The 26,428-nt window shown below is 38.2% G+C and overlaps 1 protein-coding gene across 2 annotated transcripts in view; it reads right to left on the bottom strand.

The window, feature by feature from the left end:
* The window catches only part of ahcyl2b (adenosylhomocysteinase like 2b), a 114,084-nt gene that overhangs the window by 46,217 nt on the left and 41,439 nt on the right, over window positions 1–26,428 (bottom strand). For both annotated transcript variants that reach the window (XM_033989271.2, XM_033989272.2), the window contains exon 2: window positions 1,824–1,932. In XM_033989271.2, coding sequence (XP_033845162.1) covers window positions 1,824–1,932 — 109 coding nt within the window. The remainder of the gene's footprint in view (window positions 1–1,823; window positions 1,933–26,428) is intronic.

Raw genomic sequence — 26,428 nt, 5'->3', positions numbered from 1 at the left:
ACTACTTTTCAACTAGAATTGTAATTTTTCCACAACAGAAGTATGATATATTGCTGAAAAAAACAGATGATAATATTGAATGCTATTATGCCACTGACACAAAAATCCTAAAGCAAGACCCCCCCCCAAAAAAAAAAACTATTCTATACAGTATTGTTAATGAACATGAGCTGAAATATATAAAACGCTTAATGAGTGATTCATTGAACCCTATACAGCTGAAATCTTATCTTCTCCTACCTACAGTACTGAAAAATAACAATCTTCCCCACTACTACAAAGAAAAAGTCCCCTGATAAATATTGACCCCCCAAAATAAATGTTACATCTATCTATCATGTATTGTCAATATAGTATTTATTGCAACAGACTTGGTTAAAAGTGCATACAAGTTTCATTCACTTAGGAGCTTGTGGGATCCACTTGCTATTTGCGCTCAATAACAATTTACAATAACTTTTGTCCCTCCATGAAAAACATCACTGCTTTTACTGCAAGTGTCTAATTGAGTCTTAAGGTTGGGTCCCATTTTATCAACTTTATTACTGGCTGGGTGCTATGGTGATCCAGATTTCAGACATGCACAGTGTCTTGTAAATCTTACTTTCCCTGCCTTTAATAGACCTCCAACTGCTAATCTTATATCCCTGAGCAGAGTTTCCCATGAACCACATTATCTGAAAGTGAGAGAGAGCCCAGAGAAGCAAGAACGGACAGTAATTAGTCGGACACAGTAGGATCAATCAAACAAACAAAAAAAGGACAACCACCTGCTTATCCAAAGAGTACTTTACATTAGGAGGAGCTTGCGAAGGATGTAGGGCAGAGTGAGTTAAAGGAATTCTGGGTCGACCAGAGAATCAATGCTAAAAGTATTTTTGAAACTAGATACTCATTTGACGTGTGTTACATTATCACTGCTAAATTGAAATCTTCATGGGTTTTAGGCAAATAATGCCTTCCTGATTTGAAGGATTTTGTGAGGATAGGCTGTTGTTTACACCTAACAAACACTTGTATTAGTTTGAAAATTGTTGAAAAAGTAAATCGAGATGTTGCACACTTTTGATGCGCTAACACTAGCACAATCAAACCGTGCCCAAGAACAGATAGCCACTCAAGTGCAGTACATTTTGTCAGTGTGAGTCCCCAGGCACAGTTCGATTGGGACTTTGGCCCAGCTGGAGGAGGTGGGCCAAAGCACGGCACAGTTGCTCATGTATGCACACATGCACCATTTATTTTTACAAGCCCTGTCTTGTATACAGAAATGATAGAGAATAAGAGGAAAAAGTGCATGATGGGATATAGCAGTGCACGAAGTGTGCTCGGATGCATGCTCCGGCTATGGCCGATCTCTATGGAAATGCATGATACATTTTCCGCCACATTCATTGGGTGCATGAAATGGGACAGCACTTGTCGCACCAGATGTTACGTAATCCCTTTTTAAACAGCATTTCCTGTGGAAAAACTGATGCGGCCCAGCCTCACCCAAACTCTGCCTCCAGCGGCCCCCTGGTAAATTGAGTTTGAGACCACTGCCTTAAATATTATAATATTTGATATTTTACAGCTCAGCCCATATCAAAGAAGGCACTTTCAGATTCATTTACAACAGTTTCTTAGTTGTAGAATCTGGCAACAAAAAGTGGATACCTTATACTGTTTTCATAATGAATAACTGTCTTAAGAACTGTTTATTTTTGTAAATCAGAATACATCAACATTATGTGTTACATTAAGTGTTACCAGTAAAAGTCTTATTCTGTCGTAGTCATACCATACACCAGAAAACCACATAGGGTGGACCATGTATTTACCTGAGCTGTAGCTGTCTGTGGAGGATTGAGAGATGGAGCGTGACAGCGAGCGGCGACCAATTTTGGAGGGTCTTTTGTTGAATTCCTGTTTCTGATCTGCAAACTGGATCTGTCAACAGGAAAAAGGGACAGATACTTAAATAAATGCTTTTCTACATTGAATACCAAAAGGAGTACTTCGTGATATGCAATTCAAAATAAGCTCAAGTTAAAACTGCGAGAGTTTCTTTTAAAGCTACCATCTCTCAGTTTATTTTATTAGTTTTTCCAGTAGATGGCAGATGTGAGCCCCCTCTCCCCTCACTTGGCCTTTCAATCTGTGCTCTCTGGTCTTCCTCTGTCAGGGGGAAAAGCTGGGACACTATCAGACTGCAATAATGTGCCAATCTAAAGAGTTTTATTTATTTGAAATGCGATAAGTTTAGTCTCTCTAGTTTTCTTTTCTATTCATGGGCTTCATGAAATTTGAATGACTTAGTAAGGATCTTTGTTCAATCAAAAGATATAATATTTTGAATTAATTATAACGTGTTATTACTATAACAACAGAGCACCACTGCCATGCCAAATACTAGGCCTGTCATGATAATTATTATATCAACTTATCGTTCAATATATGAAAGCTGGAACAATATATTTTGGGGCTCAGTATTTATCGTGAGCAGATTTTTGTTGCAATAGTGTGGTATTTTTCTATTTAATATGGTAAGATTTCAGCTGTTATGGGATGAAAAATTCACTTCCAGGAGTAATTATTGGTTTCATTCTGATATTTGTTGCAGCCAAGGCCTTTTAATGATACTGCATTTTAAAAAGTGGTTCACTGGCATTATATTTTTTATTGTATCAGTGGTATAAAGTCCTTTCAATATTATCATTTATTGCAGTATATCTCAAACCATATATTATGCGGCAAAGCTTGTTATTGTGACAGGCCTACCAAATACCCATGATCTACCCTAGCATCTTCAATGCTTTATTTTTTTAATTGCTTTTGAGTTGCTCCATTTTCAAATCTTATTCCTAGACATATTTCAAGGTGGATACTAGTCTTCACAGTGTAGCTAGACATAGGTATTAAAATACTTATTTGCAGCAGTAACATACAAATAAATTATTTTAAAAAATCATACAATATGATTTACAGATTTTTTTAGATTATGTCTCTCACAGTGGACATGCACCTAAGATGAAAATTTCAGACCCCTCAATAAGTTCTAAGTGGGAGAACTTGCAAAATCACAGGGTGTTCAAATACTTATTTTCTTCACTGTATCTACTAAGAACAGTTGTGAACAACTGCTTACAAAAAGTGTGTCGCTAAAAGCAGGCCAAAAGCAAGCTTTAACAGTATAATGCTATCAGTGAGATAATCTCCCACTAAATTCAAGTCAATAGTTCATAATGAGAACGCAGTCACTTATTGGGCTCATAAAGACATGGAACAAAGACATAAATTCACTACTACTGCTACTACTACTGTGGTACCTCCCTATATCGCGGTTCACCTTTCGCAGTTTTGCTGATTTTTTTTGTGAATTTTACATGCCGTTTTTTACAGCGTATGAACGCGCATTGGGTTCTGCGACCTGATTGGCTAAGGGACTGTAGACCATTGTCAATCTCAATGTCACTATACGTCACTATTAATTAATTAAACAAGAGAGAAATGTGAGAAAATGTTAATGCCTGTCTGATAAAAGTGTATAAACTGCTTGGTGAGGGATAATACAGCCTTAAAACATGAGTGACATGAGTGAAATGGCACTTTTCACGAAGTCTGAACGCTGATCTAGAACACATGCTTTTACTGACAGAGGATTGGTTGTATACCTCTCCATTAAAAAGCCCCAAGCTAATCACTGATGGTTAGAATTAGAGCATGTTTAGTGGGAATGGGAGCCCGACCTGAAAAAAGTCAAAGTCAAAGTCATATTCAAAATGTAATTGATAATATTTATGGCCCCACCCTAAAATGTACAGGAAGTCGGCCATATTTGATCAAACCCGGGAATGACAAAAGCGCACACCCTCGCATTTAGGACATCTCCTCACACAGTTTTCATTCCAAACACTTCAAATTTGCCCAAAACTCACTGAACCCATGTGTGATTAAAGATTATCAGTTACATTTTGATTATGACTTCGGGTGTGGACATAGTGAATTTTCAACCAAATCACAATTTTTGGAATATAAAAAAAAATAAAAATAAATCTTTCACACATTTTTTGTCTGGAAAAAGCTAATACAGTGTTTATGCAGATGTGGGAGCTAAACACAATGATATGCAAATCAATGTGCTCTCTCAAAAAATGGCTCTCTAGCGCCGTCTTCAAATTCCATTTTCAAAAATGTATCGAATACAATCGATTTGTCATGGACAAATTCCCAGGGGCCTTATTTGTGATGGGGCACAATGTGAGAAAGTCACATGATTGTAGCTGTTTTGGCTTAGGAGAAAAATAATGGGAGAAAAAAAATGATCCATTATCAATTATTATACGTGCCATTGTTGACCCCCTGAACATGAATGAAAAGTCAATTTTATTGGACCCAAAATTCAAGATTGGCGAACAATTTGGATTTTTGAAATTCCTACTTAAAAATATTGAAAAATGACTCGGTAGCGCCCACTAACAACCCCAATTAATTTTTTTTTATAAAGTTTCTCAAGACAATTGAAATTTGGCACATATATCCGTCTTCACATGCTGATCAAAAAGCCAATGAGAACATACCTCTACATGCAACCATGTTACCATATAAACATAAGAAATGTGTCATTGAAATGCATGGGGTTTAATTATTATTATTAAAACTGCAAGCAGTGATAAAGGCCCTCGCCACCCCTTGCGACCGCGGGGTACATGCCACCATGGAGTTCCTGCCTCTCGTTCCTGCTTACAATGCCCCTCCCCCCAAAATCAGCGACTGAGTAATACTACTCCATTCATTCCAATGAGAGCATTGCAGACATTTTCACACCTGCAGGGTTGGAAATAGAGGTATGTCTTCGTTGGCTTTTTTGTTCAGTATGGTGTGGGGAGTATGTGTACCAAATTTCAATAGTCTATGACAAAGTAATTGTTTTCATCTCAGTTGACAAAAAAAACATGTATTTCAAGGAGAAATGTCAGATGTTGCCATGGCATTGTATATCATTAGGTTCAGATCATCAGTGTGACCAAAATGTATATTAATGCCGGTTAACATGATGGTCAACAACGACAATTTTGTTTACATGTTGGCCACACCCACATTTTATGACTTATCAAAATCCAAAAGAGTAGCCTATAATCCCACATGGGTCTAGTTCATCTAGACCAATTTGTTTCTTGAATGAACATCCACGGTGTAAAAAATTCAAACGTGAGAGTAAAAATTTTGAAAAAATTGGGTTCCGCCCACAATGGCCGACTTTCTGTAGGGTTTAGGGTGGGGTCATAATAGAACATGTCAAGGCAAGTAAAAAATTATATGTTTGTATCAAATTTCATTTGTCTACGATGAAAAAGGTCTCTTATTGCCGTAATGTATTTTGATTTTTGAGGTGGCGCTATTAAGTCATTTTGAAACATACATTTTTTTGCACATGGAAATACTACATTTTTTGCCAATCTTGAATTTTAGGCAATAGTTGGATTAGTGTAGAGCATCTATTTAGTCTTCAACAAAGTGCAGTACTCTGATCCCCATGTATTTCAATGACACATTTATTATGTTACCACAGTAACATGGTTGCAAATACAGGTATGTTCTCATCGGCTTTTTGTCAAAATAGATGTCCATGCTGAATTTCAAATGATTTTGACAAAGTAATTTTTTTGGTCCTATTCAAAAGTTCAAGGGCGCGCTGTGGAGCAATATAATGTCTGACCTATGAAAATTTATATCATTACATTAAGAACAAGATTTTGAACAAAACATATATTAATGCCAGGAAATAGGACACTGCATGTTTGAGTTACAGGCCATTTAAAACATCAAAAAACGTCTTTTTTTTCTTTGCAGGCTGGCCACACCCGCATTTTATGACTTAAAAAAATTCAGGAGAGTAGCCTATAATCCCAGATGGATCTAGTTCATTTTGTCCAATTTGCAAGTTTCTTGAATGAAAATCCGAGGCGCAAAGAATTCAAATGTGAGAGGTAAAATTTTGAAAAAAATGGGGTTCCACCCACAATGGCCGACTTCCTGTAGGGTTTAGGGTGGGGTCATAATATAATTTTTTACTTGTCTTGACATATTCTATGTTTGTACCAAATTTCATTTGTCTACAATGAAAAAGGTCTCTCATTGCCGTAATGTATTTTGATTTTTGAGGTGGCGCTATTGAGTCATTTTAATACGTAAATTTTTGTTAACATCAAAATAATAAATTTTTCACCAACCTTGAATTCTGGATCCAATAAAATTGACTTTTCATTAATGTTCAGGGGTCAAAAATGACTTCAATCTGGCAAGAATAATAATAATGGAATTTTTTTCCCCACCCATTATTTTTCTAGCTAACAGCTACAGTCATGTGACTTTCTCACATTGTGCCCCATCACAAATAAGGCCCCTGTGAATTTTTTCATAAGTCCACGACAAATTGATTGTCTTCTACAAATTTTTGAAAATGAAATTTGAAGAGAGCGCTAGAGAGCCATTTTGTGAAATACTGCCACGACTTGCATATCAGTGTGTTCAGCTCACAAATGTGCATAAATGCTATATTAGCGTTTTCCCAACAAAAAATGTGTTGAAAATTTACCACGACCACAACCAAAGTCATATACAAAATGTAATTGATAATCTTTATATGATAATTTAAACATGGGTTTAGTGGGTTTTGGCCAACTTTGAAGTGTTTGGAATGAAAAACTGTCCAAGGAGATTGTCCTAAATTCGTGCGCTGTTGTCATTCCCGGGTTTGATCCAATATGGCCGACTTCCTTTATATTTTAGGGCGGGGCCATAATATCACTTTTGTCATGTCCTGACGTGTTCTAATTTTTGATGTGAGTTTTGGATTTTTATGTTGACTTTTTTCCGACTCGGGCTCCCCTTGGCCCAATGAAAATCAATTTTTGAGGGGGCGCTACCAAGTCGTCTTTTGTTATTTTTTCTTGGGGTTTTCAGTGACAATTAGAGCTCATCGAGTTATATATGAAGAATGCAGAGATTACATTACATCTCAAAGAGAAAAGATGCTCTGCACCAGATTTAGCTACATGCTACTTTCCATTTGCAGTTCTTCAGCAGGTTTACACCAAAGGCATGGAAATATAATAAGAATTGGAAAATTCTTATCATGTGGACTAAACTAGGAGTAAATGAGCTCACTGGCGTAAAAAATGCCAAACAAAATAAATAAATCCTCCACATTACTTCCTGAATACTGCCCTAGCGCGCCCAACTTGTGACATCAGAAATGTGCACCATGAGATCAGTTCTGACTAATCAGAATGACAGCTGCAGTGCAAACTAAGAGAGGAGCTAAGCTAAATCTTACAAAGCTAACTTTTAGGGAGTCTGAGGATTAGAAAAAATAATAAAGTTCATGCTGTAAAAATACAGAAGAATCTCTACAAAACATGATCTCTGTGAAAGTTGTGGATGCACTGTAAGCTAAGATTAGATAATACTTTATTGTCAGATCAGAGATCTGAAATTTGTCTTGCACATAAAAACAGTGGCTCCGTTGCTACACATTAACATCACACATGCGACACAGACACGATACAAACATTAATTCAAGTCACTTTCTAGCACTTTGATAGCTATGGCTTAAGCTCCTTGTTTATTTTAAGGATTGACTGATGAACAAAACAACAAACAAAAGCTAAACACAGGCAGTCTGAATTCCTCCAAAAATGCATTGGATTCTATGGGAGAATTCTTTCTGGGCTGGAGTTCCCGGGGGCTGCAGTACCTATGGAGCGGCCACTAGTCGATTTTACACAAGGACAAAGGGGGAGTGTCTTATCCGGTTCTTATTATAAATCCATGACACAAAATAAATAAATACACAATAATTGTTTGTTAGATAATAAATAGATAATTTCACAATCCATCAGAAATGTGTCAAAACATGCCTGTAAAATGTATTCTTGTTGAAAAATCACATTGAATTCCTAATGTTACTGGAGTTTTTTCCATTTGGAACAGAAATCCTTGAACACAACAGTCAAATCAAAATCCACAGCAGTGTCACAGAGGGACAATTACCTTGACATTGAACACGTTTGTCATATCTAGAGGCTGTGTGGGCAGCTCCTTTCACCCATTTATTATTTTACAGCACAATAAGATTTGACTTTGAGTTGCAGAGGCAGAGCTGTTCAGTCTAAAACAATGACTCACTGTTAGCAGAGGTTTCAAACCAATCAGCACATCAAATCCACACGTTTTATTTGGGTTTTCACTTATGCAACAATAAATTAAACAATGTGAAAATTATTCAATTATTCTGGACTTGCAAAACAAGCTAAAAAACATTGTTCATTCAAATTACCCAAGACTCCCTGGACATTTTTGTTATCTGATAATCAAGAAGTGCGTGTTAGCATGTTAGTTGCTGTTACCTTTACAATCACGGCAAATCTCCATACGGGTCTCAGAGCTGTGAAAAACTTTATACATCTTAATCATTGTGCAAGTGAGGAATAACCACTTATTAATGTTGTAAAATGCACTTATGAACTAATTGTTCTCAATAAGTGGGATGCTAGGAATGAGTTAGCATAACATTTTGTGCACTGGTTTAGCTTAAAAAAACAAAAAAAACAAACAAACGTAGAACTATAGCACTTTTAAGTTAACACAGAGAGCAAATGATGGTGTTTCCTATCATAGAGTATATTCCTAATCCTATATTGTTCTGCATTCGAGGCTTGACTGATCAATGTAAGGGACTATATCAAATATTAGACCATATCTGGAGTTGTATTCTTCTTGCATTGGTTTATGGGACAGAGGTTGTGGCAGTTTGGGAGCTGGAGAGCGTGAGGTGATCAAAGAGTATATGAGGTGTTTTTGGAGTAGATTACCACAGGGTGTCTCTGCTCAGGACAGGGGATACAGTCTGTAAACAAACACTGAACAGCTGCTATAACGAACATGTTTGTACAACTAATGCATCCAAGAAATGACAGGTGGCAAATATTGTGCAATAACCTAGCAATTATTGTTTTGAGGAAGCAAAATTTGAATATTAAGTGTATTTAACAAAAAACAAAAAACAAAAAAACAGAACAGCAGACTAATCCTCAACCCACACACTAACGGGCACAGTACAGCAAAACAATATAGTCAAAATATAGTCTGAATTCCAATTTAATCTGCCCAATCCCTGTACTGGCCTCCTCTACATTATGGATTGTGGTACAATCTGAGGCATGATTTATGAATGTTACTCCAAAACTGTTTCAAATGGGATACAACTGCAAAGGTTCGGTAAGTATTGGCACCGAAAAAACAAAATTAGTTCGGTGCCAACTTTCGGTTCCTTGGCTTTAAATGCCAACATTAGTTATCCAATAAATACAGCACACTGATTTATCAGTAGAGAAGGTGCTCAAGCCTCAAAACTGAGCTCTGCACAAATGACATAAACAGTACTCAATTTTAACATAGGCCCAGCACTCACGTTTAACATAGGCCTAGCATTCATCTGCGGCAGCTGGAATTACACTGCACATCTGTGGGACAGTGGATCTGACCCCTCTACCATAAGTTTACGTCAAGAGAAGGATTCAACCCGCCGCCCTTTGGATCATAGGACGGGCACTCTACCAACTAAACTACTGCCGCCCCATTACAAAACTGGAGTCAACACCATTCGGTAACCCAATTTTAATCCAGTTTTGATCCCAACATCTCAACAGAATAATTATTTGCAATGGTATAATGATAGATGGATAGAAAATAGACTTGGAAAGATGTAATAGAAAAAGCTTAACCTACAGCTGCAGGTCTGACCTTCAGATCTTCTTATATTACATTGAGTCGGCTCAATCAGTTTTCATAAAGACCAAATGAAAATCACAATCTGGACATGTGCGTGACACCACTACCCCCTTATGAGCAAAGAACTGAACTTTGATGAAGGATGTGATAGGGATGTTGTAGACAATAATCAGTTCAAATCTGCAGGAAGAGATGGCTAAGGACAAAAGCAGGAAGTAAAATATCAAATAAGAGATGATACCACACATTTGATGACACCAAAATCATGCAACATGCGCTAGTTGTTTGATAATCTACATGAAGAGAGGTGGGCTGTATTTGTCAGGTTGAGGATCATAATATGATCTGAATAGGTAAAATAAACCAATTGCTGGGTTTCAGATGGCATCACAACATTCAATAGGCTATATCTAACAGTTGGGGGGCAGTTAAAATTAATATCGTTAAAATTCAGGTTTTTGTTATAATTCAGTGAGTTATGGGTGTATACTAGTAGAAATGATCAGGTTCAACATTTAACATTAGGGAATCTGATTGTTTTTTGTACTCATAACACTTCAACATATTTATATTGTCCACTTTTTAAATTTGAAAGTTTCCCTTAATTTATAAGCTTCAAAATCCATATTTGAGTATAAAATATTGGCTTACACAACAAGCTAAATATAAGTATGTATGTAACTTAAGTGTTTTAAAACTTGGGCTCTGTATTTAATATACAAATAGTATATTAAATACACAGACCAAAAAAAACATTTAATAAAGATGGCTTGTGACTGTAATGTTATTTGATAAGGACTTACAACTTATTCCACAGTCAAAAGGCTATATTGTTTCTTCCAAAGCACTTATCACATGCCTTCAGTGAAAAAAAACATCCCATAATAAAACCCAGCCTAATTATGTCTTTTTAGTACAGACAGGGGCAGCACGGTCCACAAGCTGTCAGCTCACTCAGGGGATTAAAGTGACATTTGCCAGAGCATCAACTGTGAAAGACTTGAGTGGAGGTCTATAATGTCAGTTTGGATAATGGGATAGTGATGACACATCAGCTCTGCCCTCATCATTATTTGTATGAGATAAAGAGGACTGTTAAGGGTAGAGCTGCAAAGTTAATAAAAATTAAACGGAAAGCTCATTTGAAAGGTTGCAATTAGCAAGTAGCAAATCATGCAGTTGTTTAAATAGGGCCCACATTATGCTATATTCTGATCTATGTTCTAATGTTGTTTCCTCATCAAAAGTTGGAGATGTGTTCTGTATTATTCACATATGTTTATTATACAAACCCTGCATATTGAGGCTGAGATTTTTTGCTCAAATGGAAAACACTGTTCCATCTTGTGATGTTATGTGGGAATACAGGAAAAGCTCCACTGTGCTTTCAAACGCCAGAGATTGACAATTCAAGGGCTGAAATTATTCAAAGAACATAAGGTAAATGGTAGCTGTTAACTTGAAAACTATGGCTTCATGTCATCCCTAGGTGGAACAGAGCATTTTGCGCTTTGGAGATGTAGACAGACTAATATGTGTGAATGAAACAAAAAACAACTCCATGTAGGTTTTTGATGAGGTAACATTATAACATGGCTTAAAGCAAAATTTTGTGCAATATAGGACCTTTAGGTAACATTCTGTCTCATCATATTATATATATATATATATATATATATATATATATATATATATATATATATATATGCCGGCCAGCGCTCCCATCATATGCTGGATTTGGGATATATATATATATATATATATATATATCCCAAATCCAGCACCCGGAGACTGTACGCAAGGCGAAAGGAAGGAGGCCGAGGACTAGTGAGTGTGAGAGCCACAGTCCAGGATGAAACATCCAAGATCAATAAGGACATCAAGGACAAGACCCCAACAGATGATGTGCTCAGCGAATGTCCCAGACTGTTGAGCGCAGAGGAAGAGGTGCTGGAGGAACCATCATGGAAGGACAAGCCCCTGCATGGGATGTACCACTGGAACATAACTGAAGTGGCTGCTATCAAGAAATCTTAACAATGGCTTGAGAAAGCTGGACTGAAGTACAGCACAGAGGCACTCATCCTGGCTGCACAGGAGCAGGCCTTGAGCACCTGAGTGACAAAGGCCCAGATCTACCACACCAGACAAGACCCAAGGTGTTGGCTGTGCAAAGAGGCCCCTGAGACAATCCAGCACATAACTGTAGGGTGTAAGATGCTGGCAGTGAAAGCATACATGGAGTGGCATAAGTAAGAGGCAGGCATAGTGTACAGAAATATCTGTGCAGTGTACGGACTGGAAACCCCAAGATCAAGGTGGGAAACACTTCCAAAGGTAGTGGAGAATGACCGAGCCAAGATCCTGTGGGACTTCCAGATACAGACTGACAGAATAGTGATAGCAAACCAACTGGACATTGTGGTGGTGGATAAACAACAGAGCAAAGCTGTTGTGGTGGACATCACAGTACCAAGTGATGGGAACATCAGGAAAAAAAGAACATGATAAACTAGGAGTGGCTACAGCAGATCCCAGGAAAAACATCAGACATCTCAGTCCAGAAAAGTGCAGTACAAGGAACAGCAAAGATACTGCGCAGAACCCTCAAGCTCCCAGGCCTCTGGTAGATGTCCCGAGAGTGGCAAATAGAGGGGATGAGAGACCACCCGTGGAGGGTGAGAAGAAGATTTTTTTTTAAAATATAAATAAAAAAAGTAGAATTAGAATAACTAACTATTCACTCCACTACTGCTATCAAGACTAAAACATTGCAGGAAAAGGCCAATTTGTCCTGTTTGTGATTTTTTTATTGCTAGAATGTCAAAAAAGCATCTGGTTTTGATACTAGGTTTAGTATTGATTAGTATCTGGGTAATGATACTTTTGCAAACCTTAAACTATTGGGACACTTCATAAAATGGACAGTATTTTAGAAAAACACAGATCTTGAACCAAATTTGATGTATGAATCATGGTTCTGTTCTGTTGCATTTAAATATACACTGCCTGTCTTCTCCATCCATCCTTCAATGCTGCTGGGCTGCTTGTCAGAAGCACTGGGCACGGCAGTGCCATGACCAGGGACCTGTCTCCAGATCTTGGCTAGGCTTGGTCAGGACTAGGGATGGGACGATATAAAAATTTTGACTCACGATTATTGTGACCAAAATAATCGCGATTAACAATATCACGATAATTATTAACCTGTTAACCTTCCCCTACTTTACAACTTGCAAGGTACATATACTTCTGTGTCATCTAAACAATCTACACATCAAATGAAAGCTACAGCACTCATCTTTCTGAAAATGTAAACCATTTTCACCTGCAATAACGACAGTCCTGTCAGGAAAGATGTTTTGCATAAGTCAAAAATGTGGATTTAGACTTCACGAGCAAGAACAAGAGTTCTGTCAAACATCAACATATTCCCACAAAGTTGGTCTCCTTCGTTTCGTAAACGTCCAGAGAATATAATTCAGTCAAGAAATTATGTCCACAAAATAAGTTAAATCCCCCATGTCCAATCTGCTGCAGTATTCCAAACGTGAAATCTGAGCTGTCACTTTTTTGTATTTCTTTTGTCGATTTCATAATAAACTTCTGACAGGGCCAACTTTCTTCTCCAGTGCTAAACACATGTATTAGCTTCTGAATGACACCAATGTTGGCCAATAAGGTGGGGGTTGTGGGTTACTGGAGCCCCAGACAGCGAAACAGTGCTACAGATGACTGAAAGTTCACGCACCATTCTCCCTCTTGTAGAATCAACCAATTAGATTACACACATTTAGTGACATTTTCCCTTTACAGCCAAAGAGCAGCGGAACACGATGATGTATTGCATGCCATGTTTTTTTTTTTTAACAAGTGTTAATGAAGGCCATGTCCCAATTCGTCAAATGCACCATTCGCAGTACCATTCAAAGTACCGTTCAAAGTACCGTTCAAAGTACCGTTCAAAGTACCTGGCCAAAAATGTGTACTCCTCAATATAGCCCCCATCTTGTTGAAATGGGACAGCGCTTGTCGTGCCAGAAGTGACACAAGTGTCCTTCGATGAACACTGCGAATGGTGCATTTAAGGGCACTTGGGACCGAGTGGATGCAAAAAATCATAAAAATGGCACATTATACGCACTGTTGTTTTGCGTTTTAAACATGACGAAAAAGACAAAACAAAGGAAGTATGCAATCGAGGACAAAGTGGATGTTTGTACAAGATATACAAGAGGCATCTCGGACCCGGAGCGGTTCGTGGCAAAGAGTGAAGTTGGCTGTTGAATCAAGAGTAGAGGACCTTATTTTTTGATGGATTGGGTGCTGTTCTTAATCGGTAAATGTGGTTCATTCTGCTATTTTTGTATTGTAGGTAAAATATATCATGTGTAATTGTTAATATTGCTTCTGTGCACACAGTGTGCATTCAAACCATGCGCTCTGGCACATTTGTGTTTAGCTGTATGAATTACTGACTTAATTTGTCCATTGTTTGAAAGGCATAGTTTAATTCTCCAGTTTGCATTATTGTAGGTACTGTATTTTCCGGACTATAAGTCACACTTTTTTTCATAGATTGGCCAGGGGGGTGACTTACACTCCAGATCGACTTCACATAAAAATTATATTCGTTATAATAATAACGAACATAATTTCACGTTTGTTACTTTCATACTAACAACTGCAAGAGGGCACTGTAGGCGTGTGTACCAGCACCTGCTACCCCTGTACTACTGAAAATTTTAAATTTCAACATAAAGACAACTGAGAAGCACTGAACAAAAATGCTCCCAAAAAGAAAATCATATTCTGCAGATTTCAAGCTGCAAGTAGTGAAATATGCAGCCGAAAACAGTAATCGAGCAGCAGAAAGAAAGTATGGAGTGAACGAGAAACTTGTGAGGGACTGGCAAAAAGCGGAGGTTATTCTTACTGCAATGAAGAAAACAAAAAAAGCTAATCGCGGGCTAAAAGCTAGATGGCCACAGCTAGAGGAACGAGTTCGCACATGGGTGCTTGAACAACGTGCTGCCAGGAGAGGCTTGTCAACAGTGCAGTTGCGTCTCCACGCCCAGGTAGTTGCCAAGGAGATGAATATAAACGACGTGTGGGAGGACCTTCTTGGTGTTACCGCTTCATGCAACGCAACTGCCTCTCTATCAGAGAAAGGACAACGATGTCCCAAAAACTGCCAGTAGACTTCCAAGCTAAGGTCGACAGTTTCCGTGAGTTTGTTGAAAAGCAAGTAACTGAGCATAACGTGACACCGGATCATATTATCAACATGGACGAGGTCCCCCTCACGTTTGACATCCCCATGGGCCGAAGTGTTGCAGAGAAAGGGGAAAAGAGTGTGAATATAGTAACAACTGGTCATGAAAAATCACACTTCACAGTAGTGCTGGCATGTTGTGGAGATGGATCAAAATTGCCACCAATGGTCATTTTCAAACACAAAACCATGCCAAAAATCCAATCTCCCTCAGTTGTCATAACAGCGAATGAAAAACGGTGGATGGATCAAGAAATGATTAACTTTTGGCTTACGAAGTGCTACACTAAACATCCGGATGGCTTCTTTAGAACATGCAAGGCGCTACTTGTGATGGACAGTATGCGAGTGCACATCACACCACAGTTCAAAGCTAAATTAAAAGTTTTCAACTCCATACCTGCCATTATCCCTGGAGGCTTAACCAAAGTACTCCAGCCACTTGACATCTCTGTGAACCAGAGCTTTAAGGCAGTCTTGTGTAACCTATGGGAGCAGTGGATGATGGATGGAGAGCACAGCTTCACGGCAACTGGGAGGATGCGCCATGCAACTTTCCTGGAAGTCATTGGATGGATCGACAAAGCATGGGCTTCAGTGACAACCAAGACCATCCTGGCGGGATTCAGAAAGGTCGGAAAAATTTAAACTAATGCCGAGTCTGACGTCAGCCACGCAGAAGAGGAAGTGGCGCTTCGTCTACCTCCGGAGTTAGCAGAGTTGTTCAGAAGTGACACGGAGGATGACGAGTTCAATGGATTTAGTGATTTGGAGTGAGATGGAGAGTCTGGTAAACCTGTTAGCATGTTCTTTATGCTATAGTTATCTAAATGACTGTTCATACGGTATGTTACGCTAACATACCAGACACGTATTCAGTTTTCCATCAATGTGTTACGTTAGCACACCGTACGCCTGTTCTCTATTGTATTGCTTTTATTATGAATTGCCGTTTTAAGATGAAATGTTTGTTCTTGGTCCTGATTTTTATTAAATAAATTTCCCCCAAACATGGGACTTATAGTCCAGTGCGACTTATGTATTCTTTTTCTTCTTTATTATGCATTTTTTGGCTAATTCGACTTATAGTCCGGAGCACCGTATAGTCCGAAAAATACGGTAAAAGATAAGATGTGAGATTAGTATCTCATCTGTGCACATGGGTGAGGCACGCTCTGGCACGTTCCTGTGGAGAGTTACAGTGACTTTGTTTATTGTTGATATCTGGCAGAATATAGTTCAGATAGAGATAACTGTGCTGCCCAATAGACACAGAAGCTAACAAGTATCACTGCTATGATAGAGGCCCCTCTTATAGGCAAACACCAGATCTAACATCTAAACATTGTATTGAAACTGCAAACATGAGGCTGTCTGGTGCTATAAAGATGATTATAATCGTGTGCGATGATCACGATTATTAAAAAATGCCACAAACGATTAATTGCAGACTTTTTTTTTAATCGCAATTAGTGATATTATTGTATATAGCCCCATCCCTAGTCAGGACTACTTTAGCTGGAGGATTGTACCTATTGTGCACAGAAAAAAACCCACCCAGGGAGAAACATGTAAGCTCCACACAGTCCAAACTCTGCACATTGGGGCAGGTCTCAAGACACTATTACCTACTGTACATCACAGCCTTAAAGAGACAGTGTTGACAGAGGGGTTATTGATCTTTTCTGACAGTTGTACAGTGTCTGCATTTGAGGAAACCACTTTCATCACAGCTAAAAACAAGAGCCATTGTCCCCAGAGAACAAAGTGATGAAAGAGAATCTGTTTGAGACGTCACATTGATTTGTAGTGAAAGACTAGGGTAGAGGACAAATAAATGTGACAATTGGTAAATGGTTAGGATTTTAGGAACTTTAAAATTTGACTTGTGAGCTTTAAGCAATGTTTAATGCTGTTATCTGGTCAAAAAATTGCATGGACTTGTGTTTTGTTTCATTAACAAATTGTTGAGTAAACCTTTATAAGTCTGTCTTCATCTCCAAAGCTCAAAATTCTCTGTTCCACCTTGGCATGTCATGTAGTGGTAACTTTCAAAACCTTTTACCTTTTGTTCAGTAGAGATTGGCAATTCCAGGGCTGAAAATGTCCAAATGATTCTAGTGAAGGTGTATGGAGTTAAAAACACAGTAGAGCACTTCCTGTATTACCACATGACATCACAAGGTGGAACAGATTGTTTCCTGTTTGAGAGAATAACTAAATATGCAAGGTGTTAAACATGTGAATGAAACAAACAAGTGCAGGTATGTTTGTGATGAGGAAACAACATTATAACATAGATCAAAAAGTAACATAATATGGGCCCTTTAAGTAAAATGGATAAGAAAGGTGATGAAGCAATTAGGGGGTAAAGGTTAAGGCAAATTGTTATCCAAGTTGAATCATTGGCATTTTATTAAATAAACTTGCCCATGGCTTCCGGCCGGAGCAGGCAATGGAGTAGGTTGGAGATTTAGTGCGCTCTGCACGAATTTACAAAAAGCCGTTTTATTTGGCATTTGACTGTTATTCTGGCACATATGTACTATCTTTAAACTCTGATACATCATTTGAGCTTCCATCCACGGGTGCAAATGGCGAATAATCTGCGCAAATACAAGTATACGGGCAAGAATACTGCTGCTGCTACAGCTAGCGACAAGAGCTCCGCTGCACCTAGCACCGCACCTAGCATGCCGATGGAGGAGCTAACTGACCCAACGGAGCTCAGTGGCCAACTCGCTCCGGCCGTGCTGGATCTCAAGACTGAAATATTGTCTTCTATCAAGACCGAGATGGCTGCGCTCTTTCAAAGTGAGTTTGCAAAAGTCATTACAAAGGAGTTCGGGAATATTAAGATGGAGATGGTGCAAACAGTCAGATCTGAAATAGCTTGAAGCACTGCGATTTTGCGCTCTCAGTTGGACACAAACCAATCCACAGTGTCTGATGTGGAGCAGGGGCTCTCAGGATGCTCAGATCAAATCATACCATTGCAAGAGTCTGTCCAGCAATTGGAGAAAAAAGTGGCGGTTCTTCAGGATAAGTGCTTGGACATGGAGGGACGAATGCGCAGATCAAATATCCGCATACTGAATGTAGCCAAGGAATCCCCAAGCACACCAATATCGGTATCTAAATTGCTCAGAGGTCCTAAAAATGGATAAAGATGCTTTGATTGACAGATCCCACCGCACCGCACCGTCAAATCGAGTAAAAGGTAAAGCCAGAGCGATTATAGCCAAACTACACTACTATCAGGATTGCCTCAACATCCTCCGCCACGCCCGGGATGCTGCTCCTCTCCTCTACAATGGTTCTACCATCCTTATCTTCCCCGACTACCCGCCGAGTGTGGCTCATGCCAGATCGGCCTTCAATGACATTACAAAACTTCTGCGGGGACAGGACAACGTGCGCTACGGGATCCTCCATCCGGCTCTGCTGCAAATCACCCATGATGGTATCGACAAGCGCTTTTGGGATGCTGCGGAGGCCATGGAATATGTGAGGAATAACATTTTGTGATGGGGCTCCCCAACAAAGTGCCAGTCAAATATTGGAATAGCATTTCCAAAACGGCTTTTTAATTAGAATTTTTGTCTCAAATCTTATTTACATTTACTAGTGCAGAGCAAACTGTGAGGCTAGAGCACTTACAAACACATAATGTGTGGATCTTGTTGTAAAGGGCTAGTTTATTATCACCATGTTCTTGTTGGTGACAGTTGGGGTGGGGCACCTGTTGCACCTAATGTGAAATTGTTATTGGTTTTACATATTTTTGTGATAGCGATGGGATTTTCTTTCTGTAAGTTGCATTATTTTATCAGAATGAATGGTCTAATAATGTTTTATCTCAAAGCATATGGCTAATCACTTACCGAATACCCAAATTGATGTACGCCAGGTCAATCTTGTTAGCTGGAATGTTAAGTCTCTAAATCACCCAGTAAAATGTAGAAGGGTGCTTGCACATCTGAAGCAATTGGATGTGGACATTGCCTTTCTCCAAGAAACCCATTTAAATACTTTTAATCATTCAAAACTTAGAATAGGATGGGTGGGACAAGTATTTCTTTCAAACTTTCATTCTAAATCTAGAGGCACAGCCATTCTCATCAAAAAGTCAATTTCCTTTACCATGACAAAAAAATAGAAGCAGATTCGGCTGGGCGATATATAATAGTGGTGGGCAGACTGAACCATACCCCTGTTGTCCTGGCGAACATATATGCTCCTAACTGGGATGATGGTGCCTTCTTTACAGGAATTTTCTCTCGCATACCGAACATAGACACACATCAACTCATTCTTGGAGGCGATATAAACTGTGTGTTATCTCCTTCATTGGATCGAAGTTCACCTAAAACTACCCAGCCAACTCGGTCAACTCAAGTGGTTAACCAGCTTCTTAAAACCTATGGAATGAGTGATGTTTGGAGAGTCCAAAATCCTAGATGCAGAGGATATTCATTCTACTCGCCAGTGCATAAAACGTTCTCACGGATTGATTATTTTTCCTTGACAGCAGTTTACTCCCATTGGTTAATAAGTGTGAATATAAAGCAATAGTTATTTCAGATCACGCACCGTTGTTAATGAGCCTAAATATGCCAACTTTGGGCAAAAGATACCGACCATGGAGATTTAATACTTTATTACTTTCCGATGGAGAGGTCGTCAAATTTATCTCAAAAGAAATAAAAGAATATTTATTACATAATAGTACTTGGATGGCTGGACCTTGAGAATATGTCATGTCAGATTGCCTCTTTACATTCACTCCTTTGTTCAGAGTTGCCTTTATCTCAATCATTGGATACATTTTGCTTAAACCCAGTGGTTAAACATTCATTTAAAATCTGGGCACAATTTAGGAGGAATTTTGATTTTAAAAATATGTCAATATATGCCCCAATTTTGAAAAACCACATGTTTACCCCCTCTCTTATTGATGACTCTTTTACACTTTGGGCTGCAAATGGTCTGGGGACACTGAAGAGCCTGTTTATTGAAGGTCTTTTTGCCTCATTTGAAAGCCTGAAAACAAAGTACTATATCCCTGACTCTCATTTCTTCAGGTATCTTCAACTCCGAAGCTTTATGTCTACTTCACTTAACCATTTCCCCTCAAGGCCACCGGACTCTCTTCTTGAAAACATTTTGGACTTGAAACCACACTCTAAAGGAATCATTGGTAAAATCTATGCTGAGCCTCTGACTCGTGTTAAAATGAAATGGGAAGAGGAACTGGATACAAAATTCTCTGTAGATGTTTGGCAGTCTGTTTTAGATAATATTCACATATCTTCAATCCGCTTAAGACAAAGAGTTATACAGTTTAAAGTTGTCCATAGACTACATTGGTCCAAAGTAAAGTTAGCTAAGATCAAACTTGATGGTAATTGTGATTGTTGTGAAACTGAACTGGGACATTGTCACAATATGTTTTGGTTCTGTTCAAGGCGGGAAACTTCTGGCAGTCCATCTTTAAATTTCTTCCGAAGCTTAGGGTCTAGCATTGAGCCTGAAGCCACAATCGCAATATTTAGTATATCACTGGAATCTGCTCACCTTTCTAAAAATTATAAAAGTATAATTGCGTATACCACACTCTTGGCTCGCAGATTAATACTGCCAAGTGGAAAGATAAACAACTCCAACCTTGGATTGTGGATTTCTTACCTTACTACACCATCTAACATTAGAGAAAATCAGATTTCTATAAGAGGCTGTACCGATAAGTTTTTTCAGCACTTGGCAACCTGTTTGAGCAAGATTAGAGATCTTGATCCCTCACTAATCTCACAGGAGTAGAAGTAATACTACTTCAGTGGGTAGTGTTACATATGTTATTGTAAATATATTTTTACGGTGCAACAGGGTGGGTTTGTTCTGGATTTAGGTGTTAAAATATATATATATATATTATTGTATAATGTTTTTGAAATTGTATTCTATCGAATGCTTAATAAAAACACTTTGGAAAAAAATTAAAATAAACTTGCCCATGCAATTAAGTCTATGAATTATTCTGTATTTTTGTGTTCAGCCATATGTCAAAATAGAACGATAAAAACTTACCGGTGAAGAAACCAAAACAATAAAATGGATTGCAAATAAGAAATATACTACAAAAGATGAGGCACTACAATGTGATTATGTTGTTTCTCAGTACTTGTCCCTCTAAGCACAGTCAATGTCCCTAATTTTCTGATCCCAAGAGGAATTAGCTTCTACCATTGCCAAACAACCAGCAACCAGCTGAAATATGAGAGGGATTTGCTCAATATTTATGATGATGTCTGCAGTATCAAGTCGAAAGGAAATTTACACCAATTTACAATTATGACCTAAATTTGCAGTGTAAAAGTTGTTTATAAAATTAGTTTATTCTCCACAATTCAGGCCAATTAAGATGATTCATTGAAACCACTAGAAGACTGCTTTATGCTGCTTGAGATAAAGCAGTCTGTTGTTTCCTCCCTACATAAGCCATCCCCATTGCCCAATCACATAACTTCAGTTACAGTTCCACAAGAGGCTAGTGCATTTGGAAATGCTCATAGCTAAATCCTCATACAGCCCCTGACAGCCTCTCTATGAACCCAGAAACAGCATAGGAAATAGGGCTGTAGTCTTTTAGTCGACCATATTTATTTTAATGGGGTAATTAGGATTTATGAGCAACAGCAGATAACATGCATAATTATAGCTGAACGTTTGGGAGTAACTGGACAGTATTCTGCCTTTTTAATTTCTGATAATGCCGTTTTCTAGTACTCTCACATAGTTGTGTTTTTGTGTGAGCTCCTTTCAAGTTGACTAATAAATGCACAGAGCATACATTAAGTTTGACCAATAATGAATGAAAAAATAGTATATATATATACGAAAACAATTTATATTAAACAGGAAAATATTGGTATAGGGCCAGGAAGTAAAAGTGGATCACATTGTCTATTTTCAGTGGGTCACAGGCAAATAAAAAATCATTGATACTGATAGCACTTGTCAACACTGAATTTATTGTCTAAGATTTTTTAGCTGAGTTAGGATAATTTTGATGTGCTGAATCCAAAAATCACATTGGTTTTGCTCAATCAGGTCAAGGTTCTGAACATATTTGCTGTAAGCTACATATTTGTTTTTGAACGATTTTGTTTACATGTATGAGTATTTTCACGTCATATAATGCAAAATTCTGTTATATTTCTAGCTATAAACAAATCTGAAGATTTTGCATGTGCCAACTTATGACTAATTGTTTTTTTGTTTTTTATATTACAAGTGAATAAAAATGGCTTCGCTAGAAGATCTTGCAAAAATAAGCCTGACATATTCTGCTACATCTGTGGTGAATACACCAATGTTCCTAACAGGAATCAAGTCACAAGTTTCATAAAGCGTGCTTACCATGCTTATTTTGGTATTAAACTTGGTGACCAAGATGAAGCTTGGGCGCCACACATGGCATGCAAGTCATGCACCGAGTATCTGCGTCAGTGGACTAAAGGCAAGAAGAGTTTTCTGAAGTTTGGAATTCCCATGGTTTGGAGGGAGCCGACATCAATAGCTACTTCTGGGCTATTGATGTGACTGGGATCAACAGAAAGAACCGAAGCAGCCTCAAGTATCCTGACCGTGAATCAGCACGTCGTCCTGTAGCTCACTGTGATGAAATTCCAGTACCTGTCTTTGTAGAAGTTCCTGACATCAGTAACAAAGATTCCTCCAGTGTGGTTTTAATGATGATGCTCCACATCCTTTTTCCCCAAAAGGAGCTAAATTTTCAGGTTTCCTGAGAATCTGGGATCACTGAGTGATGAGCAGGTGGAGAGATTCCATCAGGACATACAAGAGATGGAGACCAGGTATCAGGGATGCTGGGATGCAGTCATAATGGCTGATTGCTGTTGGACTCTGAAGAGAGACATCCCTGCTGCTGAGCATTCAAGGGGTTCATAAAAACAGAAGTTCATGCCCTGAATTTTGCACAATGATAACGTAACGTTCCAATTTACATGTACTTACCTTTATCAATTAACATAACGTAACATTTAATTAATACATTCTGTTAGAAAACTATTTTTTATCTCCTAAAACATTTTTTGGATGAGAAATATTAAAGAAAATCAACTGATAATGTCACAAAATTGTAATCAATTTAGTCAGAAGATTGGATTTTTCAAAATCAAATTAGCATAAAAACCTGACCTGACTGAGAAAAATGGATATCATTTTTGGATTCAGCGGTGCAAAATGGTCCTAATTCAGTTGAAAAAACACAGACAACTTTCAAAAATGTTTTTTTTGTAACCCAGTGTAGTCAGCAAAATCCACAGAAGCTTATTGTGTTTCCATATTGCTATGTAGGTTGGTATGCTATTGTAGGTTTAAACTGCTAAATCTGTATATCTATTTTCTTCTTGGGTTAGTTTAGTCATATAGGGTGATGGTGGGTTTCAGAGTCTAAATAGCCCAATCATATAACTTCAGTTACAATTCCACAAGAGGCTAGTGCATTCCAGATAATAAATCTACAGTGACCTCCATACACTTTAAACCTTAACATAAGTCACTACAACTGCCCATGAAGTGATTTGTCAACACTTCTGGGAAACCTCAGCTTCCTGGAAAACTCTTCCTCTCAGACACAACAACGTAATCTCTCTTGACAGGGAGAGGCCACTTTAAGCATCAAGTAACTTCTTTCCTTTCTTTCCTTCTAAATGAATGCAGCTACATGGGGGCATTGCTGCAAAGGTCACTGTATTGATTTATTGTAAAGGGTCATAACATTCTTATCTGTCACAGTGACCAGGCATTTAATGAAAGATTTACTTACCAGGGCTGGACAATTCGGGAGAAAATATAAATTTTTCTGTCAAATATTGTGATTGCAATTAGATTTGTCTTAATAATAGGAATCTGACTCTTGATATATGGAGCCCTCTGAACTTAGTTCTACATATTAATCTGGGATGACTCTTGCTAAAAGCGATTGGAACCAGTGATCAGAGCGTTCAAACAAATACTACGCTCATTGGTCGAAGTGTCACAACCGCAGCACAAGAAAAATTTAGTTGGCTAGAAAAGCACAGGTGTCTTACCCATCCACAAATGAACAAAGTGCTTCCCTCTGCATGTTTTTCACAAAGTAGTCCACTAAAATAGGCTGAAGTACATTTGTTCCATGTTTGTTTTGGTTCATTTGGGGCTGGCTTCCGCACAAACCACAATGGTGCCCGGTGAGTGCTCTGTTTCGGTGCGGGATCCATCACATGCAAGCACCTCAGCTGGAGCTGAACAAGACAGATTCTCAACAGTTTGCGCACTCACAAGTCACAAAAATGTTTCTTGGTGGCAAGGCTAAGGATTCTCTTCAAAGTTTGCATTTTCAATGTGTCCTTAAGAATTGACAAAAAGACTGAAATATGAACTGACAACCTAATACAACAATCACATTTCAGAACATGTTTCGTACAGTTCTAAACTACACGGTGAGCAGTTTCTAAGTAGGATAAGACCCAATATATTCAGGTTTGCAATCAAAAACTGCAGCTTTTGTGAACTGTTAACTGTTGCAGAATAAACTGTAGTAGCCCGAGAGGTGAAAGAAGAGGCATGAGGCTAGAATCTTAAATGCAGGAGTAGTTTATTTACCATCAAAACGAGACTCAGTACCTGGAGATATGAAGCCTCAAGACATTGTGATTATGTTCAGTCCAGTATAGTCCAGTCTATCTATGCTTCTGTTGTATGGAGTACCTCTGATTATGTAGGCAAAGATCACAAGGACTGACCTGGCAGTAAGAGCACACAGTACAACATAATTGTGTCCATTCAAATTGCAAGTTTGATTTGATTGCGATTAATCCTGTCTATTCTATATTCTGTTTGCAAGAAGACGTGGGTACTAAAGTGGCCAAAAATGCTGGGATGTCTGGAGCTTTTAATAGATTTACACTCAGTCTGCAGAGGTCTGGGAAAGTGAATGATAGCATAAAACAGGTCTTAACAGAGATTGAATAGACATGTCCTGTTAGCAGCTTAAAAACACTAAACAAATGTGGAAAGGCCGATAGCTAAATCCTCATACTGCCCCCGACAGCCTCTCTATGAACCCAGAAACATCATAGGAAATAGGGCTGTAGTCTTTTAGTTGACCATATTTATTTTAATGGGACAATGAGGATTTATGAGCAACAGCAGATAACATGCATAATTGTAGCTGAATGTTTGGGAGTAACTGGACAGTGTATTCTGCCTTTTTACTTTCTGATAATGCCGTTTTCTAGTGCTCTCGTATAGTTGTGTTTTTGTGTGAGCTCCTTCCAAGTTGACTAATAAATGCACAGAGCATACCTTAAGTTGACCAATAATTTATTTAGTGAACTATAGCCATAACTAAAGCATTTATTTCTTGGAGTAAGGAGTAAACTTAACGAAAAAAATTTTATATTAAACAGGGCCAGAAGTAAAAGTGGGTCACATTGACTATTTTCATTGGGTCACAGGCAAATAAAAAATCATTGATACTGTTAGTCAGCAAAATCCACAGAAGCTTATTGTGTTTTCATATTGCTATGTTCCAATTATACCAAGTTTAAACTGCTAAATTTGTATATACATTTTCTTCTTGGGTTAGTTTAGTCACATAGGGTGAAGGCGGGTTTCAATAGAAAACTACGGGTTTCAATAGAAAACTACAGGTCTAAAATAATAAAGATGATCACAAATAACATGGCTGCACCACTCCTGTCTAATGTAATTTTCCTCACAACACAGAAAAAAACAGGTTTACACAGGAGCCAGTGAAAGGTCAAATCAGAGATAATGATATGGAAATGGAGATGATGCAGGGTGATATTTATGTGCTTCAGGATAATTAATCATCTAATGAAACACTGATAAGAGCTAAACAAACCAAAGAAACATTTTAAATACTTGAGATAAATATGACAAAACACTTCATGGCCAAAACAATATCACATACAAGTAACAACATAGTATTACTAATAATGAATCAAATATTTAAATACACAATCTGATGATTTTTTCAACCTATTATTCAGTTTTGTTTTTTGTTTTTTTTTTCCACAAAGATGCTTGGCAGTTTACAATAGAATAAGGTTAAAGGAGCAATTAGTAACTTTTCTGGTTCCAGAATGTTCCATCCACAGTATGGCAAGAAACATATCCATCTTTCATTCTTCAATTAAAAGCTCAACATCTTGGATGATCGCCAAGGCGGTGCTTCATTCTGCTTTGCAGGATGTCACAATAGTCTCCCAGAGCTGCTATTTGGAGGTGAACTACGTCCCGCCCTCATAGATCTTGTGCTTGAGGATGCTCCAAAAAGGTTCTCAA

The sequence above is a fragment of the Periophthalmus magnuspinnatus genome, chromosome 23 (genome assembly GCF_009829125.3).
Source record: "Periophthalmus magnuspinnatus isolate fPerMag1 chromosome 23, fPerMag1.2.pri, whole genome shotgun sequence".
NCBI lineage: Eukaryota > Metazoa > Chordata > Actinopteri > Gobiiformes > Gobiidae > Periophthalmus > Periophthalmus magnuspinnatus.
This window is presented reverse-complemented; position numbering and strand designations above follow the sequence as displayed.